Source organism: Balaenoptera acutorostrata, chromosome 13 (assembly GCF_949987535.1).
Source record: "Balaenoptera acutorostrata chromosome 13, mBalAcu1.1, whole genome shotgun sequence".
Classification (NCBI taxonomy): domain Eukaryota; kingdom Metazoa; phylum Chordata; class Mammalia; order Artiodactyla; family Balaenopteridae; genus Balaenoptera; species Balaenoptera acutorostrata.
The window spans coordinates 53,069,007-53,089,762 of NC_080076.1; the positions used below are offsets into that span (position 1 = coordinate 53,069,007).

The window sequence follows — 20,756 nt, forward strand, 5'->3', positions numbered from 1 at the left end:
TTAGCATGATTTGTCTGTCATTAACTGATCCTGGAATAAATCATAGGATTGATATTGAATAGATTAATTCAATATTTTTAAAACACCAAACAGGGGCTTCCCTGGTGGTGCAGTGGTTAAGAATCCGCCTGCCAATGCAAGGGACGCGGGTTCGAGCCCTGGTCCAGGAAGATCCCACATGCCGCGGAGCAACTAAGCCCGTGTGCCACAACTACTGAGCCTGAATTCTAGAGCTCGTGAGCCACAACTACTGAGCCTGCATGCCACAACTACTGAAGCCCACGTGCCTAGAGCCCGTGCTCCGCAACAAGACAAGCCACCACAATAAGCCTGCACACCGCAACGAAGAGTAACCCTCGCTTGCTGCAACTAGAGAAAAGCCTGCGCACGGCAACGAAGATCCAACGCAGCCCCCCAAGATAAATAAATAAATAAATAAAACACCAAACAGAATTCTCAGCCTTAGCTGTGGTTTCTGTCTAGTGGATTTGGCATAGTTTCTTTGGTTCTAGGCGAGAAAGACAGCCTGTTCTGAGATTTTACATTTTTATTAGATTTACTTTTTAACCTAAAAGAAAGGCTGGGTTGGTTACATTCATATGTGAATCTGAAACACAGATGGACTCCAGGACAGTCTGACATGTGCCTCTACAGCCTGTGAGAAAGCTAGAGTCCACCCTTCCCTGGAGATGTGGCAGTACCATCTGGACAGGGCTGGAGTTGGATGGTGTGGAGCAGAACACCTCACATTTTAATGTGCATGGGTATCACCAGGGGTCCGTTCCACTGTAGATGTTGCTCAGTCGGTCTGGGGTGGGGCCTGAGATCCTGCATTCCCTGCAAGCTCCCAGATGGTTTCGATGGCAAGGGTATAGAAGACAGCTGTTCTTCTGTCTGCCCAGCACTTTCCCTACCTTCCTCCAGGGAAACCTTCCTTCCTCCATTCCAACCATGAAGTTCAAGGGTGAGCTTCCATGTTCTTACATTACTCTGTTTCCCAGGCCACAGTCAGTTGGTTCAGGGACCAATCAGAATCTTCCCTGGCATTTTTGGACTTGGAACCAGAGAGCCAGTCTCAGATATTCTCTGTGGAGCCCCATGGAGGTAATTGGTCCAAGAAGCACAGATGAGGGACAGAGAGATTGTCCCCAGGGTTCTCAGGTCTGGGTTCCGATGTCCCTAATATATGAAAAGTGACTTAAAAATAACACTGTGACCTTTGGGGTTATGTTACCAGCTCTGACGATCAAGTGCATTTGTGTAAACTGTTTCAGGCACTTACTGTATGCAAGTCTCTGTTGCTGGGCCCCGAACATACAAAGATGAATAGCTCACCTCCTGTGTGGGGAGACCACCATTTCAGTAGAATTTGGCGTGTGCAATGGTAAGGGGTTACGGAAGGCCCTAGAAGAAGCTTCTGATCCACTCAGGAAAAGTTTTAGAAATGGATTTTCAAAAGGTGAATAGGGATTGTTTGAGGAGACCTGTGAAATTATGCCAGGTAGAGAAAACTTGCTGAGCAAGGGCAAGATGATGGGATGAAACAGGGTTTGAAAACCTATAACCAGTTTACGTGGGAGGTGCATGGCTGAAACTGGGGCAGTTACAGTGAAGGGCCTTGTATACACGCTGCCATTGGCCACTTTTTCCTTATGTCCTATGTATTTCAACAACAACAACAGCGACATCAAAACAATAACAAACAGCAAAGCTAAATCTCTGATTCTCTTCCAAATACACGACTCTCTGGCGGGTTCCCATCAACAACTGTTCCTCTTTATTTTCCCTTAAACAAACAGGAAATTTGTCTCAGGATCGAAATGAATGTTTAAAAAACAAACCTGATCTGCTTTAAATACTAAAATCTGTTTAAATAACGCAGAGGTTGTGACATCCTTTGACAAATCCAGGAAGTTCAAAGCCCCGCCGTTGACACAATGTATTGAGTTCTGATGTTGTTGGCAGCCTGAACTGTGGCAGGTCCTGGTGTTTGTCATTCAGGTCCTCATGTGCGCAAGGCAGACATTCCTCAGACCACAGGGCTCTTTCTTCTTTGGGGAAACATTTGTATTTTTTTTTTTTTAAAGGGAGTAGTTTTATTTATTTATTTTTAGTTTTGGTTGTGTTGAGTCTTCGTTTCTGTGCGAGGGCTTTCTCCAGTTGCGGCGAGCGGGGGCCACTCTTCATCGCGGTGCGCGGGCCCCTCACCATCGCGGCCTCTCTTGTTGCGGAGCACAGGCTCCAGACGCGCAGGCTCAGTAGTTGTGGCTCACGGGCCCAATTGCTCCGCGGCATGTGGGATCTTCCCAAACCAGGGCTTGAACCCGTGTCCCCTGCATTGGCAGGCAGACTCTCAACCACTGCGCCACCAGGGAAGCCCCTAAAAATGCTTTTTGAAAGCAAGAACAACGATTGACAGTAATGGCTGCTACTTCCATCTCCTGAATGGCAAGCCCCAAGAGTAACTTGGAGTCTTTCTCATGGGCAGATTTTAGCCGTTTTAAAGGTTAAAAAAAAAGTTTATGCTTTTACTGACATTCATCAACCTAAATTGAAACTCTGTACCCATTAAACACTAACTTCCCACTCCCCATCCCTCCCGCGCCCTGATAACATCCATTCTACCTTCTATCTCTATGAGTTTGGCTGTTCTAAGTGCCTCATATAAGTGGAATCATACAGTATTTGTCCATCTGCGTCCGGCTTATTTCACTGAGCATAATGTCATCAAGTTTCACCAGTGTTGTAGCATATGTCAGAATTTCTTTCCTCTTTAAGGTTGAATAATTTAAGGTTGAATAATATTCCATTGTATGTGTATATATATATATATATATATATATATATATATATACCATGTTTTGCTTACCCATTCATCCATTGATGGACACTTGGGTTGCTTCCAAGTTTTAGCTATTGCGAATAATGCTGCTGTGAACATGGGTTTGCAGATATCTGAGTCCCTGCTTTTAGTGGACTCTTATTTTCAAAAACGCTGCATGGAGCTCATGTGGGGCCTTTCTGGCTGTGAGAGAAGGCTGACCTGGGAGTCAGGGCCTTGGCTCCACTGCCCCCGGCCATGAAGTCGCCGGGGCCTGGAGCAAGTCACACACCATCTCTGGGTCACAGTTTCCCCACCTCTGAGCTTAGGGAGTCGGTTGCATCTCTCAAATTCTGCCCCCAGGTGCCCTTGCATGGGACACTCTGTACCCAGACTTGCACAGTCAGCCACTCCTGGCTTCTCTTTGTTCCTCGGTGGAGTTAGAAGTGGAGTGGCCTCTTAGCACAAGTAGATTTGTCATTCACACGCTTCCCAGCGTTTTTGAGCAGCCCTGACGGCCCGTGGCATATGGAAATCTGTTGCTTTGCTGGGCCATGAACATGAAGCTCATACAGGCTGAGGTGGATGTGTGGGTGCAAGTCACTTACTGGGTAAGTCGGGCTGGACACCTGCCCAGGGTCCACCCCTCAGTGGGGTGTTGTCGGCTGCTACTCATCCCTTCTTACACTGTGACTTTTGTGAAGTGGTAGAACTTTGGTGACTCTGTGTGTGTGTGTGTGTGTGTGTGTGAGAGAGAGAGAGAGAGACACACACACACACACACACACACACACGGGGCGGGGGGGGGGGGGAAGGGGGAGATGGGAAATGCTTCTAAAAAGAGAGCTGACCGCTGGGGCTGGTGATGGAGGTAAAAGAAAGCAGAGAAGCCTAAGGAACTGAGAGTCCTTCTGGAAATAGATTAAAAAGTGGCCCATCTGCCTCCCCAATAGCTCTACAGAATAAACAAGTTCGCTATAAATTCCCTACAGAAAGAAGACAAACCTCCTTGTGAAATTTCACTGAGTGTCTCAGCCAGCAGAAGATTTGCTCATTGAGAGAGAAAAATTTAGAGAAGTTTGAAAGAGGGGCCCAGGAGAAAAAAGGCAGGAGACCATGCAAACGTTTCCAGGAAGCAGCAGATGGAAAGGCACCAGTCTGGCTATAAACCAACCTTATTTTCAAGTAAGGGCTGGTTTGAAAATTCTCAGAGGTGTTTTTCTTGGCAAAAGGTGCAGTTAATAGAAACAAGCAGGCCAGCTGTCTATCTCATGGTAGACGAGATTCCTCCTAAGCTGAAGAAACCCGTAGAGGAACAGAGCCACAAGCCCTCAGCTCTGACTGTTGCAGGGCACGTGGGAGGTGATAGTTACACAAAGGAGACTGAAAGTCATGAAAAAAGCCATCAGAGAAGACAATTAGAGAAGGCCATGTATGTATATGTATATCAAATCATCATGTTGTGCAATTTAGATATATACAATTACATTTGTCAACTATTCCTCAATGAAGTTGGAAAAAAAGGAAAAAGCTGGTAAAAAGGGCAAAGGAGATGAAGACAATGGTGAAGAGTTAAGAAAGGCTTCAGAAACGTTATGAGTTGTTCCGTTAACACCAAGCTGCCATCACTAACCTCCGTCAGCAGAATGGAGGCCTTTTCAGCGATTCCAAGAAATAAATCTCTGTTGGCACCATCCCAGGAAATGTCCAAGAAGTTGCAAAAGTAAAGAGGGATTAACAAGATTAACTTTGGTTAAGACTAAGGAAGGAAAGGAAAAAAAAAAGGAAGAGAAAATGACAGCAAAAGTAAGAACAGGGCTTCCCTGGTGGCGCAGTGGTTGAGAATCTGCCTGCCAATGCAGGGGACACGGGTTCGAGCCCTGGTCTGGGAAGATCCCACATGCCGCGGAGCAAATGGGCCCGTGAGCCACAACTACTGAGCCTGCGCGTCTGGAGCCTGTGCTCCGCAACAAGAGGCCGCGACAGTGAGAGGCCCGCGCACCGCGATGAAGAGTGGCCCCCGCTTGCCACAACTAGAGAAAGCCCTCGCACAGAAACGAAGACCCAACACACCCAAAAATAATAAAATAAATAAATAAATAAAGTTACATCTGTTAAAAAAAAAAAAAAAAAAAAAGTAAGAACAAAAGGGAAGGTGATAGGGACTTCCCTGGTGGTGCAGTGGTTAAGAATCCGCCTGCCAATACGGGGGACATGGGTTCGAGCCCTGGTCCGGGAAGATCCCACGTGCCGCAGAGCAACTAAGCCCATGTGCCACAACTACTGAGACTGCACTCTAGAGCCTGCGAGCCACAACTACTGAGCTTGCGCACCACAACTACTGAAGCCTGCACGCCTAGAGCCCATGCTGCGCAACAAGAGAAGCCACCATGATGAGAAGCCCGCTCACCGCAATGAAGAGCGGCCCCCGCTCGCCACAACTAGAGAAAGCCCGCATGCAGCAACGAAGACCCAACGCAGCCAAAAGTAAATAAATAAATAAATTTATTTTAAATAAAGGGAAGGTGATAAAAATGGGCACAAATGAGATAAAATAATATTTCTCCAAACTGCTAAATGTTAATGAGTGGAAAACATAGATGAAAAACATTTTTGGAAAAAATGAAAATGAGAAACTTGAATCCAGGAGAAAGAGAAGACTTGATTAGGATTAAAGGCCACCCCAACTAGAAGCTCCAGGTCCAGAGGCAGTCAGGTCAGAGTAGAGACCACAGTAAAGACCATCTTTATCCTTTATAGGAAAAGAAGCAGGGAAGCTGATGAATTAATTCATGTGGTTTGTATAACCTTGTTTCCAAAACCAGACAATTGCATTGCAAGATAATAAAATTTTAGGCCCACTTCATTTATGCCCATAGGTACAAAAGTCCTAAATAAAATGCCAAGTAAGAAGAGGGCAGGATGGGGGAAGTAGAGCTGCCCTTTGAGATAAAAGCTCTTCAGCGTAAAAGCCACCACTCCGTTTTCACTTTGAGAAATCTGTTTCCTCTTGTCCTTTGCTTTCTACTTTGCAACTGTCTCTCTGACCTTGTTGCCACTTCGTTTTTGTTCCTGAAGACACCACAGGTCTTTTTCGTTATCAAGGGTTTTGCTGCAAATTAAGCAAGGAAAGCAAACAGAAAGTGACCTTAAATGAATAAACTACTACAAAGGTTCTAAGAGCTCACAGAGTTTCTGTACTGAAGGCTCCTGGTTTATATTTCCAGACTTCTTTTTGAGATGGTAAATGAATGAAGATGAGACCCATTAAACACACTCCCTCCTTCTGACCGTCTGCCTGTTGCCTTGTTCCCAGCTTGGGACCTGAAGAGGCCTCCAAGACCGGACATGACGTCCCCTTGAGTGAGATGGCAGTTGACATCTCTGAGGGCATCCAGCCTGCGTGACCCATCCCGATACGGCTTGCTTCTTACTTCTTCTCATTGCAAGGAAGCAAGTCCTTAGGGTGACCTTCCTCATGGAAGCCGTTTTGTATTCCAGAATGCAGAATTCTGGGAAAAAACATCTTTCCTGAGCAGACATTCCAAAGTTGGGTCTTTGATTCTCAAAACTTTTTGTGCCGATGTTTAGAGGCACCGCTGGAGGCTGAGTCCTGTTACTGCCATTCCTAAGAGACTTTTCTGTAATTTCTAGCTCTGAGAGATGTGGACTAACCTCTTCGCTCTCCTGTGGTTTCTAGATGTTTGCAAGTAATTAATTAATGATTTCATTGCTCCCTCCCTTAGGAAGTACCTGGTTTCTTAGAAAGTGTGTCACGGGCCAGAAAGACAGGGGCATTAGGGCAGGGCGAGAGACGGTGCTGTTAGCAAAGGCAGGTCGACAGCTAGGTTATTAGCTGGAGGATCTGGGAACAGGTGAATGAGTACTTCTGACCTTGAGGATTCTTTTTGCACAGCTGAGACAAGATGGAAACGGGGATTCTTGCTATGCCCCTGCCCAGGGGAGAGAGATGAGTTTGGATGCTGGCTTCCAAACTCCTCTTTTGAAGGGTTTGGAAGTTAAATGTTTCTTTGAACATTCTCACCTCAAAATAGGCTAGAACTTAGCATTTTCCGCTAAATACAGGGGTATTTGGGAAAGGTATTTAGGGGGACTAGGAAGTGTTTGGGGGAAAAAGTCATGAAGTGGGAAGGCATGGCTGATGTCTGGGATCTGAACTAGCACAAACGAAGCTTGTGAAGAATGGCTTTGGAGAAGGTTGCCGAGGTCCTGCTGTTCTGATGACCTTTTGTTGAAATGATTTCTGCAGGTGATCACGGCTGGTTTATCGATATTGCTGTTTGATACGATCCTGACCAGGGCCACCGTGGGATGGTAAGTCTTTTGCATAGAGAGAGGAGAAGAAAATTAGTTGCTTGTGTTTCCTTGGGATACTAATATTTGCTCTCAAATGTTGAAGAAAGGGTGTGTGTTTGGGTATATATTTTATTGACATATAAATATACATTCAGGAGAGTGCATCTATCATGAATATTTTCCCAAACTGAATATACCACACCTGCTACAGCCAGCATCCAGAGCAGGAACCAGAGCCTCGACGGTATACCTTTCAGCCACTCATCCACACAAGAGTCACCACTACAGGTGAACCACTAATTATGTGTGCATATAACTATAACTATGTTTGTGTTTCTCGCCTTTGACCCTTCAATTCATTTTCTCCTAGTCAAGTTCCAGATCATCCTTGTTTAGAACGCACCCATCCATTTGCTTAAAGACAGCACTGCCTCTCCCTCCCGTATTTGAGCAGAGACCTGAAGGGAGTGGGGGAGCGAGCCCTGGGGACCCTGGGGGGAAACAGCAAGTGCAAAGGCCCTGAGTGTGCTCGGTCTGCTCAAGGAGCAGTGTGGCCGGAACAGGTTGATAGGGGGAGAGTAGTAGGAGATGAGGCTGGTTGGTGGCTGACCATGTGGGGTCTTGAAGGCCATTGTTAAGAGTGGGGGGGGGAGCGATCAGAGGGTTCTGAGCAGAGGAGCCACTTGCTGCTAGGTGAAAAACACATTCCACAGTCTGCTGTGTGGAAGATGGGCTGTAGGGTGCTACCTCTGAACTCTCTACACAGACTGCCCATCGGATAGCTGACGGAGTTAAGACTTTGATCCACTCCAGCTTGCTAGTATTCAGATCAGCCGATATGATCGTTACCAAGGGTCGTGGTTGTCATCTTCAGGGAAGATGAGGTGAGGTGGGGAGTGATGGTGAGTTTAAACTGTTAAGACTGCAGTTGCTCCTCTCATCAGTGGGCGTGCTTTATTTTGGGGGTATATACTTATGTATTTTAAATGTACATAATAACGGGTGCTATTTGTGAGACGTTTAAGACAATGCAGAAATGCATCAAGTAAAAAGTAAAGGCCTGTCATCCTCTGCTTCCACTGTCTCCACTTGGCCAGAAGTCACACCAGTTTGATTCAACAGTGAGAACAATGCACTGTTTGGTCAGGATGTCCACGCTGAGGGAGGTGGGGTCCATCATCTGCCAAGTGAAACCACACCGACGGGTGTCTGTCGAGCAAGATGAGCCTCTCAGTCACCCGGGAATGGGTCAGTCCTTGCCAAGTCTTCGCCCAGCCTGCCGGCTGCTGGCCGGATGACCCACAGCTTTCCTCCCCTATGACCACGGCTGCCTGCTGTCCGGCCTGAATCACTAATGCAGCACATTATGGAGAATAAGTCATATTTGTTGTTGCTACTTACTGGTCTCTTAACCTCTGTTTTAAAAAGGAAAACAAGCCTAGGGCCACTTGAAGATAATGTTTATTTCCATTCCAGTTTGGACGCATTGTTCGGCAATCCCCCCTCACCCCCGCCCCAAGAATGGCACTCCAAAACTGAATTGCAGACAAGTTTTGGAATAGGTTTTTCCATTTCTTTCTTTCTTTTTTTTTTTTTAAAGACTGAGTATTTTTTTTTTTAACTTTGGGTTTATTTATTTAATTAATTTATTTATTTATGGCTGTGTTGGGTCTTCGCTTCTGCGCGAGGGCTTTCTCTAGCTGTGGCAAGCGGGGGCCACTCCTCATCGCGGCGCGCGGGCCTCCCACCACCACAGCCTCTCTTGTTGTGGAGCACAGGCTCCAGACGCGCAGGCTCAGCAATCGTGGCTCATGGGCCCAGCCGCTCCGCGGCATGCGGGATCCTCCCAGACCAGGACTCGAACTCGTGTCCCCTGCATCAGCAGGCAGACTCTCAACCACTGCGCCGCCAGGAAAGCCCGGTTTTTCCATTTCTTTACCAGCATGATGGAAAGAAAAAGCTTATTGTTCCTTAGCTTTGCTCAAATAAGGCGTAGTTCTAGAAAATCCATATTTTTTCTCATTCTGGGGCTGAGAGTAATCCTAAGGGTTGGCTCCTCCCACCTCCTCCCTCCACTTTTTTGCATTCATTTGCACATTGGACCTGCAGAATTGTCACCTGTTTGCTCAAAAGCCACAGTGCTGGTTGGTGGGGCCGGTACTCGTGCTCGGTGTGTCTAGGGCAGCCTCCCCTCTCCCAGGACGTCTTGCAAATAATCCCCTGTCTTGTGCCGTCATAGCCACACACACAAAAATGGTGTCATTTTTAAACATCAATATGAGGTTCCTGCAAGATAAATGTGAGGGGCAGGACCAGGCTCTGGGAATACCATGATGAGGAAGTCCAAGAGGTGACTTTGCATCTCGTGTGGCTTTGGGCTGGAAGGGGTTGGTTCAATAAACAGATATTTCCTGGGGGTCTGTGTGCCAGGAGCAGCTCTCGGATGAAAGTGTAAAGTCACTGCCCCTGGGATGTCTGTTATTGCTTGTCTCCCTGCCTGAGGGCGGGTCTGTACCTAAACCATCCAGACTGACAGAAATGAATCTTTTTGCTCACGGCATTTGGTGAAAGCGATTTTCAACCCCTCTCAGGAGCCCCTAATGGGGCATTTCTTCCGTTTTCCAGAAGAAAAACGGAAGGAAAAGAAAAATTAGGAAATACTCCCACACCCTCCTTTTCTTCCTCCTCCTCCTAGTCTCACCTCTTCCTTTGAATAATAATAACCATTTATTGAGCAACTACTATATTTCAGAAATTTTTATATTAATATTATCTCATTAACTTTCACAACAACCCTCCAAGTTAGCCCCGTTTTAAAGATGAAGAAGCTGAGGTTCAGAGACATTTAACTGATTGTCCCAAGATCTTAGAGCTACTAGGTGATTGGACCAGGATTCAAACCCGGGTCTGTGTGTGTCCAACATCCCATAAACTTCACATACCTCCCTAGAAATGACGTGGGAAACGCCAAGGACTTAGCAGCAGCATAGATAGTGTCTAGGTAGAAGCAGGTCATGGGGAGGTGGAAGAGACATTGGCCTAAATGTTTCTCTTCCCACCAGTCTGATCATTTATAAAGAGCATCTAGATGATATGGCAGCAGTACAGAAGGAGCGTTACCCAGGACAAAATGTCTCTATTTCTTGTTCAGGGGCTGACACGGTGAACTAAGAATGTCCAGTGGAACATTTTTAGGAAAAGGATTTCATTGCCTTAGATTTCTTTTTTTAATTAATTTATTTTATTTTTATTTTTTATTTTTTGGCTGCGTTGGGTCTTCGTTGCTGCGTGGGCTTTCTCTAGTTGCGGCGAGCGGGGGCTACTCTTCGTTGCGGTGCACGGGCTTCTCACTGCGGTGGCTTCTCTTGTTGTGGAGCACGGGCTCCAGGCTCATTGGCTGTAGAGCGCAGGCTCAGTAGCTGTGGCGCACGGGCTTAGCTGCTCCGCGGCATGTGGGATCTTCCCGGACCAGGGCTCGAACCCGCGCCCCTGCATTGGCAGGCGGACTCTTAACCACCGCACCACCAGGGAAGTCCTGCCTTAGATTTTTAATACTAGAAGCTATAATTCTATCAATCAACTAACAATATTTATTGAGTGACTGCTGTATGCAAAGCATGTGAAAGTCATTAAGGAACATAAGACATCATCCAGCCCTCAAGGAGTTTTCGGGAGAAAGAGAAGTCATAAAGATAATTTCTGCAGTAGGATAGTAACCGTTTGAATGCACAATGAATGTGAAGACTGGAGGAGAGAGAGAGTGTGGGGTGAGCAGGAGGGCCTTGGAACTGGCTTGAAACTGGACCTGATGCAGAAGGGAGAGGCTTAGTCAGACTCGGGGTGGAAGAGTATTTGGTCCCTCCGGCCCTGGGAGGACAGGGAAGGATGGAGGGGCAAGAGGTGCCAATGGTGAGACTTCGCAATTTGGAACCAGAGCTGGTGCTGGGGGGAAGGGAGCTGATCCTACACTCCCTCCTCCTTACTCTGCACTTGTCCTTCTGGGAAGGCAGGACACAAACGGGCAGGTTGACGTCCAAAAACCTAACTGCCAAGATATCCTGGTGCATCCTCGAGATTCTTCCCCCAATTTCTGTATCTTATCCTTCATAGTGATCGTCTCAATTCTTGATAGTAATTTTCCTTCTTACAAATAAGCCTCATTGATTGTATTTTGTATACAATTTCAGAATGAACTAAAAAACAGCAAAAAAACAAAAAACACCCAGGTGTTGAACTGAGTGTGAGAAATAAGCCTGAGATGCTCTCCAGTGGGGAGGCCGCGCTTAGTCTGAAGGTTCCAGCAGCCGTCTGTGCGAGGCCATATCTCCAGGCTGTTCCACATCCTGTGGACTTCGTGGTATGCCCTGAACAAGATGGAAAGAAGGGCTGTGTGTACCCAAATCAAGGAAACAGCACGTGTGATTATTGCAAAAGGAACCTTGACTTTGGAATTTCCTGATTTTTGAGAACTCTCGAATTTAAGGATGGTGTGTTTTCAGCCTCAAAGAATTTTCCAACCACAAAGTGAACCACCAGAAGAGGAATGTCAGACTGTGTTTCAGATTTCCTGTCTTTTGCACAGAGCTGATCTGCATTGTCCATAGACTGGGTGTGTTCAAGCTGTGACTGGGTGACCAGCTCTCGGATCCCGGGCAGGGATCCGAGGCCAGTCTCTGTCCTGTGGGAGCTTAGACTGATCGGAAGTCAGAAGGCAGGGCTGCAGGCCTGTTTTGTTTGGACCTACTGTGTTTGCCTGTATACTCATTGTTTCTTCTTTTTTGATTTTCAAATTTCAAATTACTCAGCATTTAGAAATCAGGTGATTTCCCTGTAAAAGTCCAGATCTCCAGATTCTTTTGAAAATACGGAACAGCTGTTAAGTCGGGCCTGCACGTCCGCACAGCAGCAGTCGCTGGAGTGGGTCGAGGCTGCCCGCTCAGCGGACACGGGCTCCCTGAGTGAGCGCAGCTGCCACCGCTGCAGTCTGGCTGCGGGCGGGGACCCTGGATCAGCCGATATCCTCGCCTGCATTTACTTGTATGTTCATTCATTCTATAAGAAGTGCTTGCTGGGCTCTGAGGCTCCAGACACAGTCCAAGACCCCAGAGAGGTCACCCTCTAGGAGACGAGGGCCCATGTAATTAATTGTCCACCTTCGTGGATGGGCAACAGCTTAGAGGCACAAAATAGCTCATTGTCTAAAGTAAGGTTTTTCACCCGCAGCACTGTTGACGTTTTGGGCCAGATCATTCTTTGTTGTGAGGGGCTGTCCTGTGTCCTGTAGGATTTTTAGCAGCAAACCTGAGCCTCACCTCACTAGATGCCAGTAGCACCCCCTCAACTGTAACAATGCAAAACGTCTCAGGACATTGCTAAAGGTCCCCTTAGGGGCAGAATCTCCTCGGTTGGGAATCACGGATCTGAAGTTGTGAGGTGGTTAGTGGAGACATGCCATTTGAAATTTCAGCAAGATCTTAAGGAACTTGCTTATCTCCTAATTAGAGATTTGGATCGGCTCCAGGGTCAGGTCCTGGGCAGCCCTTGCTGCCGGCTCTGTGTTCTGCGATCAGCATGTACCACACGGCGTGACAGGTGTGCACTCCTTGCCCACCTGCCGGCTGAAGCTCCTCCAGGAAAGGAGCCACGTTTCGCTCACCTTTGCGTCTCTCCTTCCGGCACCATTTGCTGAATCAACAGGTACTAGGCTTCTCAATCCTGTACCCAAGAAAAATGATAAACCTAAGCCCCCAACATTGGTCAACTTTTAAAGCCTTTTATTTAAAGCAGCTGCTCTTGGGGACTTCCCTGGTGGCGCAGTGGTTAAGAATCCACCTGCCAATGCAGGGGACACAGGTTTGAGCCCTGGTCCGGGAGGATCCCCCATGCTGCGGAGCAACTAAGCCCGTGCGCCACAACTACTGAGCCTGCGTGCTACAACTACTGAAGCCCACGTGCCTAGAGCCCGTGCTCTGCAACAAGAGAAGCTACCGCAATGAGAAGCCTGCGCACCGCAACGAAGAGCAGCTCCCGCTCGCCGCAACTAAAGAAAACCCGTGCGCAACAACAAAGACCCAACACAGCCAAAAATAAATAAATGAATAAATAAATTTATATTAAAAAAAAGCAACTGCTCTTGTCCAGCTAATTACCTTGTTTTTAATTATAAAAGCCCAGTATTTTAATATCTATTGCAAGCCCAGTAATTTAAATATCCAGATTAATATGTATTCATTTTTTAATTAACAACATTTTAGGGTGCAGATCGATAATGAATTCCCTCTATTCCAAAATTTCGGCAAAGGGGATTCAACACATACAAAAGAAAACAATTCTGAACTGTGAGTGATGTTCCTGTCGAGTAGAATTAGTTGAGTGTGCCTCCACTTTGAATCCTCTTTAGACAAGGAGAGTCACTCTTCTCTGTGGAATAGTTTAGGTACAAGGAGAGAAAGGAATAACCAAAACACAGCCTCTTTGTTTGTAGGATTTCGTGATGAGCTCCTCACCTTTGCCCATCATTCACCAGGCCTGCCATTGATCCTGGGCTACAAACATGAGGATCGCTTTAACTTGACCCTAGTTCCAGCCTCACGAACACCAAGAGTCTTTAGAAAATGGTCTTACATCTTCTCTGAGTAGAGATGTCTGTGCCTTTAATTTTAGGGGAATGCTTGGAGACTGCCCAAGTGTCTTTGTAGGAAGAGTGAACTTAGGGGTGAAGAAAGAACTTCCACACACCCCAAAGTGCACCTAGGATCACAGTGTCTGAAGTTTTTCAGTTTTTCATTTGAATTAAACATTTGAAACCTCTTCTTTAAAATGCTGAGAAAGGCCTTCATAACTATGCTCATTACCTTTCGACACAGAGTAGTTTATCAGATTGTGAACTGTCGCTCAGCAAGTCCCCGAGGGAGTGGTGAATTAGTTTTGGTGAGGAAAAGAGAAAAAAAACAAAAATAGTTTGGAATCCAGATGGGAAAAGGGGGAGCAGTTATAAGAATTCCATCACTCACTGAGTAAATATTTATTGGGTGTTGTGTTAAGTGCTAGGCCTACAGCTGGGGAAAAGGATACAGTCTCTGTCCTCTGTCTGGAGGGTTCCATAGGAATTCATTGAATCACCACAGTAATAAATGTAAAATTGAGATGGGGCCTTTGGCTCCCGATGGGAGAAAAGAGGAGTGGAGAGACGCTGAAAATAACCCCCTGGAAGAGAAGCGAGTGATGACTATTTCTGGCTGCCTCTGCTCTGCAATCTGATGTTTATGCCTTGTTACATGAAGTTTGTTCATTTCAGGAATGATGGGGATTATAAGATTTGCAGACAGTCCAGTAAAGCTCTGACTTAACCAGCTGTAATGCGATTAAGATTCCTGGCCCCCTCCTTGTGTCAGCATCTCCCGCTGTTTAGAAGACAGCATCAAAGCTCACCTCCCTGGCTCTCTTAACAGTAAACGGAACCAGGTTTGTTTTTCATGTCAGGGTTCCCTAAGCTGCTTGGTGTTTCATTAACTCGCTAAGCCAAGGGGATGAAATGCAAGTTTATTACGCTGCAGCATTGTTCTAAGGCTGCAGGTGTGAGGGTGGCAAAGAGCCAACCGATACCCTGTTCTCCCTGGTGATTAAGGAAGATTAGTGGAAATGACTGTGACCCCCCCGCCCCGTTACATTTGCAGAAATAAAACTCTTCCAAAGCCAAAGTTCTGTACAGATCTTGCATCAGGTCACGGTGACTCTGTGCTTTCCCAGGGGTTTAAGAAGCTCGTATGTGCGTTCTTTAAGGGATGTTGAAGGAAACAGCAGATTGGCTAAGAAGGGAAAGCCAGATCTTTAGAGGTGAGCCTGTGTACACAACGAATGGCTTCCCCTTCCCAGGCCCTTCTTCATCCAAAGAGAAGAGGCAATAGAACCCGCCAGCATCTGGGTCTGTCCCTGAACTAGACCAGGGACAAACACAAATGGGTCATGTTTCACAATACGGTCTTTTGGAAGTTGGACCCTAGTTTCTCCCAGGAACAATCCTATAAATGATGAGTATAGATCTAGGAAAGTCCTCAGAAATTTATTTGATTCATAATATAGACACAAACTTCAGCTACGTTATTGTGAGCTCAGTATACGTTAAAGAGAATTCATCAACTTATTGTCACTATTATAATACTTCTGTAGGAAAGAGGAAAGTACATTCCAACTTGGAGCTTAAGCTATCAGGCAGACATCTCCCTCGGGCCCCTCTCCTCTCTTTCCCCCTTGTTAGCGGGCTCGGGGGTCATCCTCCCAGCCCACTCCCCAGTGACTGGCTACTTGACTAGCGCCTCTCTGCCCGCACCCAGAGAGAGAGGCCTGACATCACCAGGGAGGGGACATGGCAGGAGTTCAGGGGATTTTCCCACTCTGTAGGGTTGGCAGATGGGTGATGGGGGTGTAGATTTGTTCTCTGTTGCTCTAGAAAGCAGAACTTAGACTCACAGGTGAGGTTGTAAGAAGCAGCTGTCAGGTCAGTATGAGGCAGGACTTCCTCCAGGAGGGAAGAACCTCGTGCCCGGGACCTGCCACAAGATGCCCGTAGATGCCCATAGATGCTTGCCTGAATCTCATGGCTAGAGCTGGCTTTGCAGAGCAGGATGCGTCCTTCACAAGGAGTTTTCAAGCAGAGTTGGGGAAGCCAGCCAGTGGTGAGGGCTGCTGAGAAAGGGATCCCTACTCTGGGAGAGCAGTCGAGAAAAGAATATTTTATTGCTTGCCCATTGTAGGTCACACACGGGGGTCAGCTGCTTCAAGTACGTCCTTCTAAGCCTCACAGAGATGGTTAGATGTGATTGTCTCCTGTGGTGCAGCTGAGGAAACAGCCGAATAACACTTGCAGGATTACGTAGCTAAAAACACCTGAGCACAGTTTGAACTCAGCTTATTGTTTTTCTGTTCTCACACTTATTCAGTTCACTGCTATACTGGAAGTGGTCCATGGTACAAGTTATCTTTATGTCGAAGTCACCCACATAGGTGACATTTTTCACTGGGAACAGGATATGCACAGCCTAAGTGTGTTTCATACATTCGGTGCCTTAGATATATGTTAGGAATATGGAGACGCAATAGCCCAAATGTGAGAGGATGGTGTGTGCGTGTATAGGAGGAGTGGGTGTATAGGAGCAGTGGGATACTGAGCGGGTAAATGGGAGAAAAAAGGAAGAAGAAGGTGGGATTGTAGGGCTGTTGGCACCTCTGGACAAGAGCATTTCATCCTCAGGGACCCCCATCAAAATCCTTTACTCATGGCCCAGCCCAGGCCTTAGAAGTGCTTTTGGGGAAGAATGACAGGGGACTGAGACAGACACCAGGTTGTCTACTGAGAAGTTTAAAATAGGAAATGTGCAGACCTTTCATTGTATTACATTTTAGGCATGTTAAAGTATCCAGGTCTTCTCTTTCTCACACTCTTCCGTTCTCCTGCTATTTTTTTCATTTTCAAATCACTGACCATATATCTTTCTGCTCTGGTGAGAAATTCATGATTCCCCATTTGTATTTTCTTCATTATTCCTTTTTTAAAAAATATTTATTTATTTAGTTATTTAAGTTGCGCTGGGTCTTAGTTGCCGCAGTTGGGCTCCTTAGTTGTGGCATGTGAACTCTTAGTGGCGGCATGAGTGTGGGATCTAGTTCCCTGAGCAGGGATTGAACACAGGCCCCCTGCATTGGGAGCGCGGAGTCTTAACCACTGCACCAGTAGGGAGGTCCCCTCCCCATGTGTATTTTGTTTTTTTGGTTTTTTTTTTTTCATCAAGTCATGTTTGTTTGGTTTTTTAAAATTTATTATTATTTATTTATTTATTATTTTTGACTGAGTTGGGTCTTCGTTTCTGTGCGAGGGCTTTCTCTAGTTGCGGCGAGCGGGGGCCACTCTTCATCGCGGTGCGCAGGCCTCTCATTATCACGGCCTCTCTTGTTGCGGAGCACAGGCTCCAGACGCGCAGGCTCAGTAGTTGTGGCTCACGGGCCCAGTTGCTCCGCGGCATGTGGGATCCTCCCAGACCAGGGCTCGAACCCGTGTCCCCTGCACTGGCAGGCGGACTCTCAACCACTGCACCACCAGGGAAGCCCAAGTCATGTTTTTTTAATGATTTTTTTTCCTCCATATTTTAAATTTATTTATTTATTTATTTATTTTTGGTTGTGTTGGGTCTCCGTTTCTGTGCGAGGGCTTTCTCTAGTTGTGGCAAGCGGGGGCCACTCTTCATCGCGGTGCGCGGGCCTCTCACTATCGTGGCCTCTCTTGTTGCGGAGCACAGGCTCCAGACGCGCAGGCTCAGTAGTTGCGGCTCACGGGCCTAGTTGCTCCGCGGCATGTGGGATCTTCCCAGACCAGGGCTCGAACCCGTGTCCCCTGCATTAGCAGGCAGACTCTCAACCACTGCACCACCAGGGAAGCCCTGTAGTTTGTTTTTAAATGTTCTGTTAGTCTAAATGAAATAAAAGGATTCAGAGATTGTCAGCTTAATAATGATAAGATTATGGGTATCTGCGTGATTTTATATGCATCAACCCTCTATGGCAAAAAGCACCAGGCGGCTCTGTGGGAAGCCCTCCTCCAGTATTCCTGCCAGAGAGCATTAACGAAGGGCAGTCACTGTCACCTGGTCAGGATGGTTGGGACACATCACCTTCTTCCCTGAGGGGAGGTATCACAACCCACCTTGCAGCCCACTCCCCTCCCCCCGCACAGCTGAGGCTTACCCTGGACGACTGGGCAGTCCCTGGGCCTGACCTCGGAGCGGGGCAGTGCGGGCGGGGGACAAGACGCTCAGCTGCCGGATGAGGGGGCATCCCTTGCCCTGCGGTTTGTGGGCACCAGGCAACTCCGGGTGCCCACAGCCCCCAGGCTCCGGGGAGGGGAAAGATGACCTCTTGCTGTTTCTTGCAGCCTCCTGGTCGGCGGCCTTGGCGAGGCCTTGCTGGTTTTCTCAGAGCGGAAGGGCTCCTAAACACAGGGAGAGTGGACTCCCAGGCTGCATCTGGAGAACACCGCCCTGGGCTTTGGAGCTCCCTGTCCCGGCGATAGAAAGAAGAAAGCAAGAACGATGAGACACCGCTGCTCGCCGCGTCGAGGAGAACTTTTTCTGGGGTCTCTGGGCCGCTGCAGAGAGTGGACTGTGTCGAGAGGCTCCCCCAAGTCCTGCTGACTGTGCTGTGAGCCCAGCTGTGCAGAAACAGATCCAGGATTTCACCTGCATGGGGATGGCTCCGCCCACCTTGATTGCCACGCAAGCCTCCTTACTAAACACCCTTCCCAGATAAGCGTTCACTGCCTGCTAGTGGGCCCAAGGTATTGTGTTGCCTTTTTGGTTTTGTTTTGTGATTTTACACCCTTGGAGACTCCTCCGGGGACACCCTTTCCTTGCTGTCAGGCTGGCTTGCCTAGAACTCACACTCCCCCACCTAGGGGCGCAGAGAGAATTCCTCGAGCTGGCTTCCACTGGGGGCAGGAGTGGAGGAGGTAAATGGGGATTCTGGGCCAAGGAAGACGCCAGCAAGGACACTACTTCTCCAGAGTGCGTGCTGAAGCCTTCTTATGGTTGTGTGTTGTGTTGAATTCCACACACCCTTTTTTGCCTACCATTAGGGTAACTTGGTGCTAATGATTACCAGAGGGAATAGGATTAATAAGCACTGGTGGAGGAAACAGCAAACAAACATAAATATGTAAACGCACACACAGTTATATTCGTAATCCATTTAATTCCCTGATAGCTCAGAGGAGGTTTCAGATCATTGAACACTGAAATATATTTTTCAGGCCAGATTAAAAATTGGACGAAAACTCTAAACCTTGCCTTTATGGGAGTCAAAAGAAATGAATTTGCATGAAATGGTCATTTGATTCTGAACCCCAATGAAGGTTTAAGAAAATAATGTCTAGCTCCAAATATTCCTGCTCATAATAGGTTTTCTGAATGCATTATACTCTGCCAGGTGTCAGTTTTGGTCATTTTGAGACGTAGAAGGTAATGAAGTCCAGGGAGTCCTGTCCAGGAAGGATCCAGGCCCTGCAGGGTGGGACACCCCGTTAGTGATGAAGGACCACCTCTAGCATCTGGGAAACAAGCCTTGTCCATTCTTGGCCTTGTGAAGACTAAGGTCAGCTCAGTCAGGCCATTCTTCCTGCAGTTTTTTCTCCAAGTTGTTGAAAAAAGAAACAGAAGATGAAACAAATAGGAATGGATTAGTATATTTGGACCTTGAGTACCTTAAATTCATTTCCTTGTCTTTTCCTGGTCTCTGCTTGTCATTTAAGGTAAACATGTTCAGAGTGACCTTTATACATATATAGTTTCACGTTGCTTTTTGTTCCTAATCTGAGATGTCAAACCTTCTACCGAGGATCAAATAGAAAATCTGGGTTTACAATTTTCTTTGTTCTTTCACTCCCACAAAACCGTCTCTGTACAACTGAGGCCAGTTCTCTCTTTACAGAAAGTGGCATCTGTCCAAATGTCATCTTATGTCTGTCTTTCCAAGTCTCATTTGAGCAAATGGAGATTCCTAAGGCTAGAAAGAGCCATGTACAGTTAACAAACCCCATCCCCTGTTCCAGCAGGACTGACCTCAGAAACTTCTGCAGCAGACAGAAAAAGACAAATACTGTACGACATCACTTATATGTGGAATCTAAAAAATAATACAAATGAATGTATTTGCAAAACAGAAACAGACTCACAGATATAGAAAACAAACCAGTGGTTACCAAAAAGGAGAGGGAAGAGAAGAGGCAAATTAGGGGTATGGGATTAAGAGATACAAACTACTATATATAAAAAAGATGAGCAACAAGGATATACTGTACAGCGCAGGGAATTATAGCCATTATCTTGTAGTAACTTTTAATGGAGTATAGTCTATAAAAATATTGAATGACTATGCCGTACACCTGAAAGTTAATACAATATTGTAAATCAACTATACTTCAATAAAAGAAATAAAAGTACCTCAAAAATCAAAAAACAAAATTTCTGCTGCAGAATTTTAAACCTTTTTTTTTTCTTTTTAAAGAATCTCTAACAAGGATTTTTTTTGGTTTTTGTTTGTGTGATTTTTTTAACTTCATTCCAGAGTCCCATTGTTTTTAAAATCTCAGGTCTTTTCTTACTTTGACACTAGCAAGAGGCAAAGCATAAGATGTTTCTTCAATATACCATCCTGTTTCCTTCAGCTTCCATATCTTCTTGGGATTTTTTTCTTCAAGCTTTTACCACCATCTTTTATGCCCAAGCTCACGTGCTCAGCTCTGAACTCAGGGTGAGCCTAGAGGGCTGTAAATCAAGGGACTGGCCTAGATTACTGCTCTCACTCTCTGTGGCTCTCTGGGCCCCTGGCCCCCCTGGTGGGGAATCCTCAGGTTACCCCAGCACTCCCTTTTACCCGAAATGATCTATTTGGTCATGTCCTATCTGGGTCATGTCCTTGCTGGCCCCATGTCAAAGCCAGGGTGTTTTGTCTTTTTATTTGTCCAAATAAAGAATACGCTTTCTGTCAGGAGAAGCAAAGTTCTGTGTGATTGTGTATTATTACTAATCTGCTATGGATATAAGGAAAAATAAACCATTTATTTTCTTGGTGA

General features: G+C 46.5%; 1 protein-coding gene across 2 annotated transcripts in view; it reads left to right on the forward strand.

Moving 5' to 3' along the window:
- Positions 1-20,756, forward strand: part of TMEM241 (transmembrane protein 241) — a 107,331-nt gene extending 86,575 nt beyond the window's left edge. Inside the window, exons 14-15 of one of the 2 annotated variants that reach the window (XM_007197627.2) lie at positions 7,092-7,156; positions 18,063-20,756. In XM_007197627.2, coding sequence (XP_007197689.1) covers positions 7,092-7,156; positions 18,063-18,123 — 126 coding nt within the window. In that variant the 3' untranslated portion in view covers positions 18,124-20,756. Of the gene's footprint in view, positions 1-3,813; positions 4,639-7,091; positions 7,157-18,062 lie in introns of those variants that run through there. The other variant, XM_057526748.1, reaches the window with a different exon arrangement.